This window comes from Trichosurus vulpecula, chromosome 7 (assembly GCF_011100635.1).
Source record: "Trichosurus vulpecula isolate mTriVul1 chromosome 7, mTriVul1.pri, whole genome shotgun sequence".
NCBI classification, from domain to species: domain Eukaryota; kingdom Metazoa; phylum Chordata; class Mammalia; order Diprotodontia; family Phalangeridae; genus Trichosurus; species Trichosurus vulpecula.
The window spans coordinates 254,521,263-254,539,537 of record NC_050579.1 but is presented as its reverse complement, the minus strand read 5'-3'; the positions used below and the strand labels follow the sequence as shown (position 1 = coordinate 254,539,537).

The 18,275-nt window shown below is 40.4% G+C and overlaps 1 protein-coding gene across 4 annotated transcripts in view; it reads right to left on the bottom strand.

The window, feature by feature from the left end:
* Positions 1-3,752: 3,752 nt before the first annotated feature.
* Positions 3,753-18,275, bottom strand: part of HEXD (hexosaminidase D) — a 49,883-nt gene continuing 35,360 nt past the window's right edge. For 2 of the 4 annotated variants that reach the window (XM_036766222.1, XM_036766221.1), the window contains exons 7-13: positions 16,235-16,321; positions 15,493-15,688; positions 7,350-7,432; positions 6,542-6,620; positions 6,339-6,440; positions 6,014-6,103; positions 3,753-5,717 (exon numbers count right to left, since the gene is read on the bottom strand). In XM_036766222.1, the coding sequence (XP_036622117.1) occupies positions 5,549-5,717; positions 6,014-6,103; positions 6,339-6,440; positions 6,542-6,620; positions 7,350-7,432; positions 15,493-15,688; positions 16,235-16,321 (806 nt within the window). In that variant the 3' untranslated portion in view covers positions 3,753-5,548. The remainder of the gene's footprint in view (positions 5,718-6,013; positions 6,104-6,338; positions 6,441-6,541; positions 6,621-7,349; positions 7,433-15,492; positions 15,689-16,234; positions 16,322-18,275) is intronic. The other 2 variants (XM_036766223.1, XM_036766224.1) reach the window with 1 other exon arrangement.

The window sequence follows — 18,275 nt, the reverse complement described above, 5'->3', positions numbered from 1 at the left end:
ACCTGGCCTGTTTTCTTGCATGTTGTGGTGCCTTGCATGGCTGTATTTCCTCTGACTTGGCTTGGCAGAATTTGAGCATCTGCCCTGCAGCCACCTCGTTTGTCTCAGTACTGCCTTTTTTCTTCAGAAAAGAGTATGTATGTTTTTGTGTCATGACAGATTGATCCAAGATAGGCCAAGCCCTATGTAACATGAATTGGCTTTGCTCTTTACATAGTAGCATAGATACCTTTTGTAATTTGCTTTTGGCTGATTCTCTTGAGAAAGGAGTATCTCAGCTGATGGGATTCTCTTTTCCTGCATTCTCCCTCCTAGAGAGTAAAGAAAGATGTTCTTGTCTAGAATTTTGGTAATCCATCGTCCTTTCCAATCTCAGCATCTTCATTCCCCTGTGACTCAGTGGCTAGATGTCTAGCTCCCACAGAAAATAGGTGTGGGGAGGAGTCTTAGAAGTCATCAGACTTATTTATGAGAACTCTGAAGACCTAGTAGGTTTTTGCTTTAACATGTTGTTTTAGTTTCCTATCCATCCTTGCCCCAGTTTCAGCATTATTTTATGTTTGAGGGTTAGAACTTTGCTAGCCATCACATCTTAACAATAACAATCAGCTGCTAAATTGAAACTCCATTTAGTTGGGCAAGGCTCACTGCCAATTTCATTCTGGATATCCATAGTAGGTTTCATAATACATGGTAGGAATTAGCTTCTAGGACTGAAAAAAATGCACTGAGTGTAATAGATACCTAACACATTTACTGCATGTGGGATGAAGCACCTCCTTTTCCCCTAAAGTAAAAGATGGGTTGTGAAGGTTGAAGGTTGAGTTTGGGTGGATCCAACACAAATCTATGTAGTCACATAAAGAGCTCATTACTCGTGTGAGACTGAGAGCTGTAATATTCTGTGGCCACAATGAACCAGCTGTTTTATATATGTTTCCTGGTCATAAGGTACAATGAGAATACGAACAACCAATTAGTGGTGAAATGGCTGAAGATGAAGTGAACTAGTCTTTTAATAATTGGACAGCAACTTACATTTTACTAGTCAATCAAGATGAGTAAGTGAAATCCAAAAAAAATTTGAAAGCTTCATTTTAGTCATTTAACTCATAACAGCCTTTTTGCCACAGTGGCCTGCACATACCCATGTCAAATGCTCTTGGTAATTGATAATGGCAGGGTAGATAGTAAGAGAAAGTAACTGTTACATGAGTTATATGACTAAAAAGAACTTTTTTTTTCCATAAGCTGGATAATTAGTCCCTAAGTAATTAAGGCTTGACAGTAACTTCCTTCATAGATGAATCCCTTGTTCAGATAAATGCCATGGGCTCTGCCATTTTACATATCTTGGTGAACTTGGTCCTGACATTGACTCTGTGAATTATTCATTGATTTACTTAGAAACATAGAGAACTGGTGGTTTACCGCTGTCCCTGAAGCTCTCATAGAACTTTTTTTCCTTGTCTACTGCTGAAGGCTGAAGGTTATTTTGGGGGCTTCCAAAAGAATTCATTTTACTTTTACAAGAATCCATTTCTTGAATAATTTTCAAATTTTTCTACAAACATTTCTTAAGGCATGTGAAAAAAGTCACAGGAATTACATCACACCTCAGGACCCCTGTCCCTGGGGCCCCTCCCTTCCTCTGATTAGAGGGTGGGAGATGGGATTCTGGGAGCTCTGCCCAGATCCTCCATCATTTAAGGAGGCTACTCGGCATTTTCCTCATCATTTTCCTCCTAGCTGCTTTCCTGAACTTAGTCGTCTCTAGAAACTCATTCTGCAAGATTAAATCAACTCAGAAATTTATACCTTCTCAGATCATTTGCCCATCCCAGTTTTATGATATTGTACTAGGTTATTCCCTCCTTCCACATTCTGCTTTTTATGTATATTCTCCCCCATTAGATTCTGAGTTCCTTGAGGGCAGTGACAGCCTTATGCCCTTCTTTGTATCCCATACTTAGCACAATGCCTGGTGCATAATAACTGTGCTTAATAAATGTTTATTGACTTTGAATTATGCTTTTCAAACATATCTTGGCATTTCTGTATGATTACTATAGTTATACTTTCCTAACCTTAATTAATTTTCTTTTTCAGTTAAGCAGGCTGTGTCTTGTTGCTACTGAAAACACAAAGGGATTTATACTTGATCAGGTGTGCTTTTGTATGGAAATGACCAAAAAAGTATTAGTGTTATAAACATTCTCATGTCATTTTCTCAAATTGTGTGTATAGCTTGTTTTTGTGGCAGCTGCAGTTCCTTTCTGCTCTTAGTCTTCTCCCAGTTGGTTGCAGAACACTGGGGGTGGGAATTTGGGGTTGGCTTCTTTGTTTCTAAAGCAATTATGTGGCTGGTAGAGTTAAAACTAACAAGTTTGTGGGAGTCTACTGGCTCTATTTCAACAACTACCCAGGAATATTCATCATTCTTGGTTGGGGAGAGAAGGTAGACTATATTTTACAAAACACAACTGCTGGAGCTTTTCCAGTGTTATAAAGGAGTCGCTGTCAGTGAAGCATTCCTTCTGAATGTGGCTGAGAAATCCCTAACCTAGATTCTTCCCTGTCTCTGTATCTTTCAAATTCTTTCAGTCTGTTGACTGGGCTTCCATTCAAACATTCTCGAAGTCTAGTTTAGGCACTTACATTATGTGATTACCATTTACAGTTTCTTAATTTCCCTCCAACTTCCCTCCGCAGATATATTTTCCCTAAAAGCTTGCCTCAAAGGTTCACAGAATTTCTTGAATTTGAAGAGACCTTAAAGGTCACCTAGTTGAATGTGTTACCTGAACAGGAATCCTTTCTACGGTATCTCTTAAGAGATGTAGTCTTGGGGCAGCTCGGTGGCACAGTGAGTAGAGCACTGGAGTCAGGAGTACCGGAGTTCAAATCTGGCCTCAGACATCGTACACATTGACTAGCTGTGTGACCTTGGGCAAGTCACTTAACCCCAATTGCCCTGCCTTCCCCCCTGCAAAAAAAAAAAAAAGATGTATTCTTCTGTTTGAAAATCTCCTATGGGGCAAGCAATTCAAACTAACATAAGCAACCTGTTGCATTTTTGGACTCCTTTATCAGGAAGGTTTTCCTTATATTGAGGTGATATCTACATTTATGTAACATCTACCTACTGCTTCTAATTCTGCCTCTTGGAACCAAAAAGAGTAAGTCTTACACGCAACAGGCTTTTAAATACTTGACAATAGCTAGCTATCATAATCCCCTTAAAAGTCATCTCCAGGCTAAATATCCCTGGTTCCAGCAAATCCCTGTATGGTATAGATAGTCTTTAGTTTCCTTAACATTCTTGGTTACCTCCCCCCACCCCACCTGTGAAGGCACTACAGATTGCTGAAGCCTTATTTAAAATGGTGTACAGAACCGAACACAATATTCCCAGTGTGATTACCTTAGTGCCCTTATAAAGATCTTATTTTAACTTCCCACTGCCTTTTAGAGCAGGTGACTACAGACTGGCAACTTCTGTGGTGTCATCTAAAACCTATAGCAAAATGGGAATGGATAGTAGTTTTTCAAGAATGATAGCATGGAGGTGTTGGCAAGTCATCTCTTCTTCCCACCTTCCCCCCCCAAAAAAACCCAACCCAAACAAAACACTTTTGTATGAGGAGATAATCCAACAGTGGTCATCCCAACATGGACATAATGAGAAGACAGAAATCCTTTTGAATTCGTCCCCCACCCCACCAAGCACCAAGACAGACTTTTTGAGCTCATCTAGTCCAAAAGTATTTAACATGCTGCCTGCTGGTCACAAGATCCAGCAAAGCAAAGCTTGAATGCAGCTGAACCAGATTAAACTGTAATTGGTAATGTTTAACAAAATGAACAGTATCACAGTTAATTTGTGATTTTTGAAGTCAATATGAGCCTACTGGGAACTATGTCTATTTTAGTTTGGCACTAATCTAGTCCAACCAATAGCAGAACAGGAATTTCCTCTCTAACAACCCTGACAACTGGTTCAATGGAGGGAGCCCATTCTGCTTTTGGAAAGTTCTAGCTGCTGGGAGGTCTTTCTTTTAAATCCAGCTAAAATTTGCCTCTGCAATTTTTATGCATCTATTGTTTCTAGTTCTGTTATCATTCCCCAGCTGTCTTCTTGAGGCTCAGTCATCTCACTATCCTGGTCATTCTTCTCTAGTAGTACTCCTACATTTTAGTAGGTAAGAGGATAGAATATACTCCAAAAGATTGTAGGAGGAAATTGGAGTGGTAAGGGGTGTCCAAAATAAATCTGATACAATTTACAATTTTGCCTAGGGTCTGAGAGTGTCACTCAAGTCAAAAATCTTAAATGTAAATTTTGGACTTGTTGTATATAGGATAAAGTCTAAACTCCTGGAGGACAAGGTCTTAAATTCTTTGTATTCCATCAGTGGAGAACCGTAGTATGGAAACAGTGGTTTCTACAGAGCAGTAACTTGATTGTAAAACTACCACCAAAGGTTTACCTTCTGTGGAGCTTCAGTATAAATATGAGTACCAGAGTTTAGTATAGGACCAAGTACAGGCTGGATGAGAAGGGGATACTTTGGTTCATGGGACTAGTCATTTCAGAGTGATGGACTGCTTTTGTTCCTGTCCTTAATCCAGCTGTGGTTTTAACAAGCTGCTTCACTGTAAATGGTCCTAAACATCAAGGCAGAAGTGAAAACAAGTCTTAAGAATAATTTCTAGCAATAAGAGTGCTCATTCTGTTACATTAAGAGCAGTAAATGGAATGACAATTTTTATTTTTAAGTGGTAAATTGTGATCAGTAATAACTATAACCTATACATTTTCTTTTACTTCAAATTCCATCTCTTGATTATAGTTTTTATTGTGCTATTGTCAGTAAAGGAAGTATTTAAACTTTCTGCATGTTTTGTAAAGGTGCCATGTAGTGGAGAAATACTTTCTCTTCTCATCCATTAATCACCAGACCTCTATCATATTTAATTTTTCAATTTCTTTTCAGGGTCTTTCTTGTTTATCTTTTTGTTAGATTTACCTAGGGTGGAAAGGGACACAATGAAGTCCCCAACTATTATAGTTTGTTGTCTGTTTTTACTCTATAGTTCAATTATTTTTTCCTTCAAGTATTTGAATGCTATCCTATTTGTGTGCATATATTTCAGTATTAACATTTATAGTGCCTTCAAGCCTAATGTAGTTTCCTTGGTTATCTTTTTTGCTTATCTACTTCTATCTTTTTACTGCTGCCTTGTGGAATATTATGATTGCCACTTCTAATTTTGGGGATTCACTTGTGGCGTAATAAATTCTACTTCATCTTCCCATGGTAATTAATAGCTTTTAACTCAAGATCCAGTATCATGTCTTCATACCTCATTGTCTCTTTTCAGATTCTGTCCTAGCATCAGATTTTTCAATCATACCCACAGGAACCCTCCCAACCCTGCCCCCCTCCCCTAAGCACTGCTTTCATGTAGTAAATGAGTGGTCCTGGCCATCTGTAAGATGGGTTAGCAGCGGGTAAGCCTTCTATACACTTCCATGGCAGAAGTGTTAAGACTGAGCTGCTATTGCTGCATCCAGATCTTGCAGCAGTTGCTGGAGCTTCTGAATGGTGGGATGGGTGTTTTCTTCCAGCCACTCCTCTACTGCATCTGGGTAGAAAATTCTTTCAAGTGCTGCCTGCAGCTCTTGGATGACAGCATTCCATCTGGTTAGGAGACTGAAAGGAAATGGAAAAGGTTGACTATGAAGCTGATATGTGAGTCCTCATTAAAAAAATGAAATACTATTCATGAAATAAAGTGAGAAGGACCTGGAGCTGTTAGTGTCTAGTATATGTGAAGTAAAAATGAATGAATTCATCTAAAGAGTATTATTTGGTTTCTGAGCTTAAATTTTGGCTCAAATTTTTTTTTTGGCTCAAAGCTAATTTTAGCATGGGATTCAAAGTTTAGTTATTTCAGGAAAATTGATAGACCAGCTGCACTGAATCTGGCAAGGAGCTGGCACCACTACCTTATGACATCTGGCTGGATGTGCTGGATCATCACCGGGTGAATCATCTTCCTCTTGCGGTGGTAAGGGCTGAACCAACCTGTTACATACCTGTAAATAAATGCACTGGGGTTATACGCAAGAATCATGTGTGTATTATCCAATGGCTAATCCCAGGTCATTGGCTTTAAAAGGCCTCTGACAAGATTGATCAATCTAGCAGATGCTGACTTGTGTATCTATGTTTTGTTTCCCAAATAGACTGGCTACAGTGAAGGAAGGAAGAAAGCAGAATTCACTTCTTTGGAATTGTTCTACACATAATTCTTGCTTGTTAGTAACGAACCTGTTCCTTTCTAGCAGTTCATCCACAGAGCGCCTTAGGTGAAAGCTGATCTGAGTGATCAGGGTGAAGACATCACTGCCAGGGAAAGTCCCAGAGCTTTCACTAGTCAGAGAGAAAGTCTTCATCAATTTTAGAACTATCAAGAGTTTAGGGCTATGAGATAATACAGTAATAATGAGATTAGTAGGAATTAGTGGTTTTACCTCATAAAACTGTTGATTTCCAAATTTGACATCCCTAGGTACTTCTCCACTATTTTTTTAACATTGTCAGTATAACCTCCTGAAAGAGAAGTATTTTCTTTAGTAAAAGGGAAGAGAAAGAGAAAAGTGAAGGAGAAGCTCTTATACAGGAGTATGCAGAGAAAGCTCCTATTTTAGGAGAACTTATTCCTGTTTATTGGCTTGCTTGGGAAAGCTGTGAACCCTTTGCTCTGGACTGGGGACATGAAAGCAAGCTTTGGAGAATTTAGTGGGGGCAACTCTCCAATCAGGAGCCTGTGTTTGATCCCTTTTAAGAAAACTATCTTGATATTTCATGCCCCTTTCTCAAGGACTATTTCCTACAAGTGGAATTTGTTTTAGTTTCTTAGACTATAGGCCTCCAAAAGTCTGGCCTTAAGTTCATAGGCATATTGACAAGACCCAATCTAGTGACATGCATTGAGCATGATGATGAAATTCAATCAATTTAAGTCTTGGTGAAATTTTTTCCCCTCCCTTTGAAAGGCAGCCCAGTTGCTTAGCACTTACGAAACTGTCCCACAATCTCACCCCCAAAGTCAGGCAGACTTTCCAGTTTAGAGTAACTCCCCTCATGAAGAATTCAGGGTAGTGGATTGGCTATGTATTTCTTGAGTGAAAAGGGAAGGTCAAGGTGTGTGTGGGAAGTCCCCCCCAACATGGCAGAGTGACTGCACTGGGAGAAAAAAAAACACCAAAAAGAAAAATGGATTTCAGGAAAATGCTGGGGCTTGTACTTCAGAAAAAAGAGGAAAGTAATACACTGTACCATGTTTGAGTGCCTGCAGACATACTGCTAGGGATGGGATTCCCACAGGAAGCAGCTCACAGAGAACAGAGAAGTGATCATACCTGGAATCCACAAAAGGAAGAAACATTTATCTTTGATACTGGAGGAAACCATGTGATGTATCTTACTTTTCCCCCTTTTGCTCAGAACATTAGCTTCACTCTATACTTAACTACGTACCCAGCCTGGAGTCTGTGGTCAGACATTTTAATAAGGCTAGCCACCTTATTTATTAACATCTTAGACTTTCTTGTCCTGATTTTTTTTGCCCTGCCTATCGTAGTCCCTAGTTTGGGGTCACTCCCTCTCCTTCCCTACCCCCATCTTTTCTGATCCTGTTCTGTGGCTTCAGATTATTGGAGCAAATTACAGAAGTATGCTTTGGGTTTTTTTTTAACTTGGCAATCTTTATTTCTAACTTCCTCATTCCCCAATAATGCAGCTATTTTAATCCTTTCCTCATCAGGTCTCCCTCTCAGTAGATAAATTTATTTCTTATTTTACTGAGACAAACGCATAACTCCTACCACCTTGCTTTGTCTTAAAATATTATCTACTACTCCCTTCCTTTAAGTATGTTCTTGGAAAAAAAAAGTGACTTCAAGATGCTACCACCCTGTAACCTCCTTTCCCAACCAAAGTTCTGGAAGGACTGATCTTTGCTCACTGATCCATTTTCAGTCATCCTTAGTCCCCTGAAATCTGGCTTCCTTGGCTTCTCTCTACTCAAACTGCTCTTGGATTTTCAGGCCTTCTCCTTAACCTGTTTACAGTATGACACTTCTCATTATTCTTTCCCTTTTGAAACTGATTTCTGAGACAATTCACTCTCCTCATTCTTTTACTTCTGTTTTCTTTTTCTTTTTTTAGTTTCCCTTCCCTTCTTGCACAGAGCAGCTAGGTGGCACAGCGGATAGAGTGCTGGGCCTGGAGTCAGGAAGACCTGAGTTCAAATCCTGCTTTTATCGACACTAGCTGTGTGACCCTGGGTAAGTCACTCAACTGCCTCAGTTTCCTTATCTGTAAAATGAGCTGGAGAAGGGAATGGCAAACCAGTATCTTTGCCAAGAAAACCTCGAATGGGGTCGCAGAGTTGGACACGACTGAACAACAAAAATCTTTCTCGAAGCTCATATGTGCAAGCCCAAAGTTCATCTACTCCTTTGCCCTTCAGAGATCTTATCCCCTCCCGCTGCTTTGGCTAGCAGCTCTATAAGGATCTACATCTCCAGCCCTGATCTCTATTCTGAATTCCAGCCCAATATATCCAATGATCTGCTAATTGTTTGCACAAGGAAGAGTGATGAGCACCGTCTTAACTCCAGCACAGTAAAATATCACCTGAAACTTAGTGTGTCTTCTCACTAAAATCAGTTCCCATTCCAGATTTCTCTATTTCTACATGTGATATCATGATTTTTCAAGTTACCCAAGTCCTGAGATGTTGCACTCACTAGATGTGGCTTCCACTTGATGACACAGACTCCCTGGCCATCCTTTCTAGCCCTGGCTGCACTTTCACTCTTTACCCTTGACTGGGGTCTGGTTGAAGTGGTGGAATTGGAATACTCCTTGCCCACCATCACTAGGTAAACTCTCCTCCTTTGAGGTTCACATAATCTACATCTACCATCCAATCAAAATCTTGGTAGTTGTCTACAGACCTCCAAGACACCCCACTTCCTCACGATCTTTCTCCTCCCCAGCTCCTGCCCCCATACTCGGGAATTTCAACATATACACTGATACTCCCTTTGATACCCTAACTTCCTAGCATTTCCCATGACCAACTCCTCCACCTCACCTCACTGAAACACAAAGATGGTAGTACCCTTGGATCCTGCCATCACCCACAAATGTACCACCTCTGCGTCAATGAGCTTTGAAACTTCCTTATCTGATCACTCTACTAGCTTTCTACCTCTCCCTCTGCCTTCCCATATTAAACCCTACTATTTGTCCACACTTTGACTTCTAAACCTTAAATCCCTCGGTTCTCTCACAGGCCATCTCCCTTGCATTAGCTATTCTTTTTGCCTTCCCCATCTTGGTCACATGATGAACCAGTTCAACTCTATAATCCTTTTCTCTTGAGTCCCTTGCCTCAGTCATATACCACTCCTACCCTCTGCTGACTCTGCTTGCACACATGTCCTGCTGAACAAAGATCAAGAAAGTCATGAAACTGTTCTGACTGGGTCCACTACAAATTTATGTTACATAGCCTTAACAGGGCCCTCACTGCTGCTAGGCAATCCTACACATCCCTAATCAACTCACTGTCCCACTCACCACATTACCTCCTCTCAACCTTTTAATTCCTCCCATAGCTCCTCTGCCTCTGCCCCTGAGCTGCGCTTCATATTTTATTGAAAAGATTTGGCCATTAGCTGAGAGCTCCCTCACCTCATATCACTCTGCTGCCTTCTGTCACTATTGCTTCCTTCACCCCTATCTCATATGAAGAGGTGGCCATCCTCCTTGCCAAGGCAAATCCCCCTATCTGCATAAGTGATCACATTCTATCCCATCTCCTTTAGGATAAATATATATATTTCTGTGCGTGCGTGCGTGCGTGCGTGTGTGTGTGTGTATGTGTGTGTGTGTAGGCCCAAACCCCTATTAGGTATAAAACCTATGTGGGTGTCGACTGGCAACTAAGGTGGGGCCCAAGGTGGGGCTAACTCCAGGGAGGGCCTAGTTTACGTGTCTGGGACAGCAGAAGTTTTTAGACCACGTGGGTTTAAGTCCACCTCTCTGTGATGATTCTAGGTCACGTGGGTGAGTCGCATGTGTGACTCACCCCTGACGCTGAATAAGATATAAAAACTAGGGGTTGGCTGTTTGTTCTTTGGAGCTCTCTTACCCACAGTAGTGGTGGTGCGAGACTCTGGGCCAGCCCTTGTTCCGAGCTCCCGGGCTGAACCTAGATGTTGGTAACTATGAATTGTATTGGGTCTGTCTGTTGATATTTGTAATTTGTATTTTGTTCTGAAGTTCAGGGTGCTGGCTTTTTCCCCTGAACTAAGTGAATGCTGTTTGTATGCTGAATTAAAAGTAAGCTTGTTAACCCCTTCACCTTACTTTCCTTAGTTAAGCAGATCAAAAGAACCTATGCTGTTGGCAGCTTTCTGGGTGCTGGCTGTAGGTGGATCTTACACCCCCACAGAAGCTGCTAGCCGGATTGTGGAAACAAATTACCATCTCTATGCTGATGATTCCCATATCTATTCATCCAGCCTTAACATCTCTGCAGACCTCTACTCTTGTGTTGCTAATTACCTGTTAGACATTTCAAACTGGGTATTCTGTAGATATCTTAGGGTCAACATGTCCAAAACTGAACTTATTATATTTTCCCCCAAACCTTCCCCACTTCCAATCTTCCCAATTACTACTGAGGCCACCAACATCTTCCCAGTCCCTCAGGGTGGCAACCTGGGTCTCACACTCAACTCCTTTATCTCTCACCCAATCTGTTGCCAAGACTTTTTCACCTCTGCAACATCTGTTGCATAAGGGAGCCCTTCTTTAAAGGGTAACTGTTGAAATAGTAGAAGAGTGCCAGGCCAGAGGTTAGGAATACCTAAGGTCAAATCCTGCCTCCGACACGTATTAACTGTGTGACCTTGGGCAAGCCACTCAACCTCAGTCTGCCTCAATTTTCTTAACTATAAAGTGGGGGTAATAATAGCACCTATCTCAACGGTGCTGTGGATGATCAAATGAAATAATATTTGTTACAACATTAGCACAATGCCTGCCACATTCCCTTCCCTTTCTTCCTCTGATAATGCCATCCCTGTGGTGCAAGCCCTCATCTTCTCAAGCCTGGACTATTGCAGTAGTGTGATGGTTGGTTTGCCTGCCACAAGTCTCTCCTTACTCCAGTCTATTCTCCATTTATCTTTTTCTTTAAGTGCAGGTCCAACTATGCCATTCCCCTACTGAATAAATTCCAGTGGCTCCCTATCGCTTCCAGGATTAAATGTAAAATCCTGTTTGGTGTCCAAACATCCTTAATAACCCAAACCCTTCCCACTACCTGCCCCCCATTCTTCTTACAACTTACATGTCAGATGCAGTCATGTGGATAGAGCACTGGACCTGGAATCAGGTAGACTTGAGTTCAAATATGACCTCAAACACAAATCATTTAACCTCTCAGTTATAAAAATGGGGATAACAAAAGCACCTACCTCCCAGGGCTGTGGTGAGGATCAAATGAGATACTGAAAAAGTGCCTAGCACAGTGTGTGGCACATAGGCACTATAGAAATGATTATTCTTTTCCTTCCTTTCTCCCCTCCTGTCCCACCAATTCCCACAATGTAGTCTTAGACTTGCTGTTCCTCCAATAAGACGCTCCCTCTCTTGGCATTCCATGCCTGGAATGCTGTCCTTCCTCATCTCCTGATTTCCTTTTATTCCCAATTAAAAACCCACCTTCTACAGGTAGCCTTTCCCAATCCTTAATGTTAGTGCTTTCACTGTTGATTATTTCCCATTTTTCTTGTACATAGCTTCTTTGTATGTAGTTGCTTGCACAGTTATTTGCATCTTGTCTTCCCTATGAGTGTTAGCTTCTCAAGAGCAGGGACTGTATTTTTGCCTTTCTTTGCATCCTGAATGTTTAGCACAGTGCCTGGCATGTTGGTGCTTAACAAATGCTTACTAACTGACTCACAACCATCTTTGACTCCTTCATCTTTCACATGGACACCAGTTTTTTCCATTCCCATATGCAATTACTGTAGTTCAGGTCCTTAATGGCTATTGGGCTACTGCTGTTGTCTCTGAATCAGTCTCTCTGTCTCTATTCTCTATCCCTTATGATCTATCCTGAACACTATTGCAAGATTAATGTTCCTAAATTGCTACTCTTTGTTATGTTATAAAGCCTTCAGTTGCTCTCCATTGCCTACAGAAATAAGGTGCAAACACTTCAGTGTGGCATTCAATCTGGCCTCAACCCACCTTTCCAACCACAATTTCCATTACATGAAAATGGTTACTCTGGCCACTTATCTCAGCCTTGACCCTTGATTATATCTATATTCATACTGTTCTCCCACATCATTTCCACTGACTTCTGTCCTACCTATGTACCTCAAGACTATCCTTTCAAGGAGTCTTCCCTGAGAGTAATCTCCTTTTACTGAACTCCTATAGTAGCTATTGTCTGAACCACTTGGTGTTAAACTGCTTTGAGGTACTATTTGTCTTTATGTACAATAATTGTAATATTTAACATTCATGCAGGGCATTAAAAGTTTGCAAAGTGCTTTATATATGTTATCTCATTTAATCCTCACAACAACCCTGAGATATATGTGCTATCCTTATCCCCACTTTACAGATGAGGAAACTGAGGCAGCCAGAGGTTAAATGGCTAGCCCAGGCCCACATGGCTAGCAAGTGTCTGAAGTCTAATTTGAACTCAATTTTTTCTGACTCCAAGTCTAGGGTTCTATGTACTGCTCCAATAAGCTGCCACATGTCCTTCCTTACTCTCGGATAAGTGTCTTTGGGAAAGGGACTGTCTTGTTCCTCTGTATGCTCTACTCAGCAAGTCTTTTTTGATTATTAAGTAACCAGTTGCATGCCAGGTTTTCTCATCTGTTAGATGCTACTTTCTTTTGGACTGTACAGAGTAAAAGGATGCTTCATAGGGTCATCAGGACATAGAGTTGGAAGCAGAGCTGTAACTAGGGTAGGGTGACTGGCATTTTACTCCACAGTATGGCAATTCAGATGATGGAGACAGCACTTCAGGAGGAGAACAACTGAACTTAGCACCCTATTTAACAGGGCTGAAAATACAAAGTTACATGCTTGCTTCCTGACTTTAAAGGGTGTCAGGTACCTTTCCCCCTGCTTCAGTCCTGTCTAGTTTTCTTCCCTGGCTGTGGTCTCCCAAATAGTGATCTCAGCATGCCTTGGGATCTTTGCCCATAGTGGCTAAAATCTTTTAAAGCCTTAGATATCAAGGTTTGAATTCTTTTCTTAAATTTCAGAATTGCTAGTTACAGCTCTAAGTGGAAATGATTTTATAGATTATCTAGTTCAACTTTATCTAGAGATAAAGAAACTGAGGTCCAGAGAAGTCATGTGCCTGAGGTCACCGGAACTACAATCCAGGTCTTTTGCCTTTCCATATAGCTCTTTATTGCACTATAGTTTATTTTGTTGTTCTCATATGATAAAAATGAAAATTTTTCCATGTTATTAATCTGGAACCTCATTTGTGCTGAGCCTTCAGTAACAGTTTTCTGTTTGCCTCTTGGATTTTTCCTAAGGATGTAGATTTGGTAAGGATGTTATTCCTTTAACAAAGCTATGCAAATTAAATTACTATATGACTTCACAGTTTAAAGAAATCTGCCACCAAAAGCTTTTATTTAGAATTGAACATGTGACCCAAACCACTTTTCTGTTTCATATAGTTCCATATTACTGTTAGGGAACTGGTAATGGATTAATAGGGTTAAAGATTTATAGTAATTAATAAATTTCCAACTGCATCAATTTGGCTGCTTTGTTTGGGAATGGTTAAAGTTACCTTTCATTAGCATTCGAAGAGATAGGGATAGAGATTGATATTGTGATTTCTTAGATAAAAAGATAACTCCTAGTTAAGAAGCTCCTTCCACCTTCCACGCATGCAAGTAGCACTTTTTCTGAAATTTAGGGATGCCTAGAGCACTGAAAGGTTATTCTTGCCCAGGGTCACAAGGACAATTTGTGCTTGAGGCAGGGCTTGGCCTTTCTTTCCTCCCATTACACCCTGCTGCAACTGTAGCATTTGAAATGGCAGGTAAAACAAGACAGTTTTAGGCTCTCCAGAAAAGAAGTAAGGTCTCCATGTTGTCCCACCCCTCTTCAAACCTTGTTTTGCATAGATCATTACTCATATATTCTTAAGATTGATTTGTTTTTAGGGACCAGAATGTCTTTTTATTTCTCCAACTTAATCTTTGCTTGACTGGGAATATGAGAACATCTTTTAAAAAGAAAGGAATGAATTAAAGTAATTTATGAGAAAGGTTACTTTTCATTCACAATCAAAGTGAACAGTGCCATCTAGTTTAATCATCAGGTTTCTGTTGAAAATAGTATTTGGATGATATTGTGTTTGAAAGAATGAAATAAAAAAAAAAAACCCACCCCAAAACCAAAACAAAAAAACCCTAGGAAAATGGGGCTTTTCTTTTGTTCTGATATAGTTTTTCAAGAAACCTCAGATGTTTCAAACTTGCCAAAATGCTACTTCAGCATGGCCTGTGGGCATTTAAACTTCTAAAAGTCTTGATCTGATTGAAAGTCTCTTAAAATTCATATGCCTCCAGAAGAGGATGGGGATGCAGTTCACTTCTAAAGTAGGAAGGTAGGATAGGAAAGTCACAAAAGTAATCAAGTAGAGGTTGGGGGTGGTGGTTAGATTTTAAGATGTGATTTTCTTGCCTTGACTAGTCGTAGAGTACATGATTCAGGTTCAATAATAGCATGTAGTTCACTGAAAAGAAGTAATGCTATTTTATCTACTTGAGTAAATAGGAAGATCCCTCCTGAAAAAGATGTCTTCCCAAACCTTGGTTCTATTACCCAGCTAAAAGCAAGGCATAGATAGATAACTCTGGAGTAAGGAACACTTTGGTTTAAACTCTGCCTCTGGCACATCCTGGCTGAGTGATGGCAGATCTCTGAGACTATAAATTACTGATGAATTGTCAGTCTGTATTGGTAAAGCGAGTTTTCATACCAAAAGTTGCCTGCACTGATGAAATCATAGGTTGTGATAAAAAAAAAAGAAGATATAAAAACTGAGGTAGAAGACCCTAGTCCATTTAGCAACAAATGTTAAGTGAAAGGAACCCAGAAATCCCACATTCTTTATAGGTCCTAGCCTTTCAGCCTCCATAAGATAGCTTCTCTCAGGGAAATGAGTTAGATAGAATCTGGACAGTTGCCAACGTTAAAGAAGGCAGTTTTTATTCCTATAGCAATCACGATCTAGTTGCTTGAGACACCTTTATTCCCTCTATAACTAGAGAGCATGTTCAGTTATGTGATGTTTGCATATCAGACAATTCAGCTAGAGTTGCTTTCATAGTTCCTTTACCTTTGCCAACCAGTTAGAACGATTCCTTGCAGCATCTCAGCAGGTCCATTGTCTGCCACTTTCAACCACTGGATGTTATTTTTGAGGTGATGGCCAATAATGGTCAAAGACTGATTCACCCCTGTGGCACCTTTAAAAGCACTGGCTACCCACAGTTTAGGGAAACCACATTTCCTGTACTTATCCATGAGGAGAACTAGAAACAAAAAGAACAAAGGGATTCAATTTCCTAGCTCCCATGGAGAGACAGTGGTGGAGGGAATCTATGCCGCTCTGATCTACATGTAGAGATAAAATATCCAGCACTGTGCTATGATCAACTAAATTAATTAGGTGCTCAGCCTTCACAGAATCCCCACAATAACACACCCAACAAGTGGCCATCCAATCTTTGCTTCAAAATTCTCAAATGAGATTCACTGCCCATGGTAGACCATTTCTGAATAGCACTAATTGTTAAGAAGCTTTCCCGTACATCCAACCTAAATTTGCAACTTCCATCCACTGTTGATTCTGCCCAAAAGTACAGAACTAAGGTTGTATAATAAATAAGGAGAGTTCTACCTCACTAAAGAGATCAAACATCAGGGAGGAGAAGAAATTGGTTTGCTCATACATGAGAGGGATAATTTAACATTCAGCGATTTATACACAAATTCTATACGACCACAAAATAAGCTCTTCAAAGGGATAAATTAAAAAGAACATCCAGATGTGAGTTACTCAGCCAAACAGTACTGACCTTTTCCATGTACATCCATATCTTCGATGTAGTCCCAGATCATTGGCTCCACCAGCTGTGCTATTCCAGACTCTGGAAAAAACAAGACTGTTACAAGGACAAACAAGAAAGGATTTATGATTTGATCTATATCCGAATAGATCTTTTAATAGTATGTGGAAGGCAGGATCAAGTATTTAAAATGGTAGAAGCCTTAGAGAACATAAGCCCTTAATTTTTTATTTCTATCTTGTCTTTATTTCTTACAATGCATATACCAGGTTCCTTGAGCAAATTAAACTCATCCATTTAAATGAATCAAATCAACACTCATTTAAAAACTGCTATATGTCAGGTACTGTGCTAGAGTCTTGGGTACACAATACAAAAGAGGGAGAGTTTCTGTCCTCAAATTCACTATATTCTTCTACCTCAAGAGAATGTAATATGTTCACGCAAAAGGGGAACATATACTAATAGGGGAATCAAGAAATACCTTCTAAAGGTAGGTGCACTTGAGCTGAGCCTGGAAGGGAAGTAGGCAGAGGTGAGGAAGGAGAGCATTCCAAGAATTAGGGATAGTTTATGCAAAGGTACAGAGAGCAGTAGATTGAATGTATGTATGGGGAACAGCAAGATGGAAGTTTGGCTGAACCACAGAGTACACAAGGGGAAGTAATGTGTAATTAGCATGGAAAGACAGGCTGGGACCAGATCATAAAGGTATTGTGAATACCAAAGGAATCTGTATTTTATTCTGGAGGCAACAGGATACTGCTTCTTGAGCAGAGGAACTAAAATGGTTAGAACCTGGAATTCAGGAACATCAATTTTGCAGCTTTGTGAAAAATGGATTGTGGATGGAGACCAGTTAGGAAGCTAGTGAAGTAGTCAAAGTAAGAGGTGATGAGAACTGAAATGGGATGGTAGTCTTGGATGGAAAGAGGGGGACAAATGAAAGAGATTTATCAAATGATTGGATATGCTGGGTGAATGAGTAAAAAACTGAGTTTGATCCCTAAACTGTAAACCTGCATGACTGCAAGAATGGTGGTATCCCACACAGAAATAAGGAAGTTAAGAGGAAGGATGGATTTAGGGTGAAATATTATAATGAGTTCTGTTCTGGCTGTGTCGAGTTTGAGATGCCTATGGGATGTCCACGTAGAGATGAAATGGTGGAGCTCAAAGGAGTCATTCGTATAATAGCTGATAGCAGGAGCTGATGAGATTACTGAATGGAGAGAAGACCCAGGCCATTGCCCTAAAGTACATCCAAGTACAAAGGGCAGGACATGACGATCCTACAAAAATACTAAGGATTGGTCAAATAGGTAAGGACAACTATGTCAGAGCAATGCCAAAAACCCAGGGCAGAGAGAATATCCAAAAGAAGGGGAGGATCAACAATGCCAAGGGCTACAGAGGGGCCAAGGAGAATGAGAACTGAGACAATGCCACAAGAGATCCCTGATAACCTCGATGAAAGCAATTTTATTTGCATGATGGGTATGGAAGCCAGATGAGTAAGGGACTGGGAAGTTAGGGTTAATGCAGCTTTTTCTAGGAGTTTGGTGGTGAAAGTGAAGAAAGATACCTCGGGGAGATGTCAGGGTCATATGAAGACTCTTTTTTTTAATGGATGGGAGAGTTCTGGGCAGATGTGTAGATACTAGTAGACAGGCTGAAAATCAGGGAGCAAGAGGGATTGTCAAGGGAGCAAGCTAGGAGAAAGACAGGATCCCTCAGGGTATCAGGTTAAGAGCACAAATAGAAGAGCTGGCTTTGACAAGGTCATTTGGAGACACAACTAGAAAAGAAGGAGAGAATGAGGATGATTTTGAAGTAATTCGAAGTGTGGAATTTAATAGGAGGAGCACAAGACAGGTGCCCTCAGTTTTTTCGATAAATTATGAGACGACACTTGGAAGCATGATAGCATATCTCAGGTGCTACTTGTTCCATGAGACCTCCTGATTCCCCAAGTTTTTAGTGTCTCTACCACTCCCTCAAATTACTTTGTATTACTCTTTATGCGCATAACTTGATTTACCTGGCACAT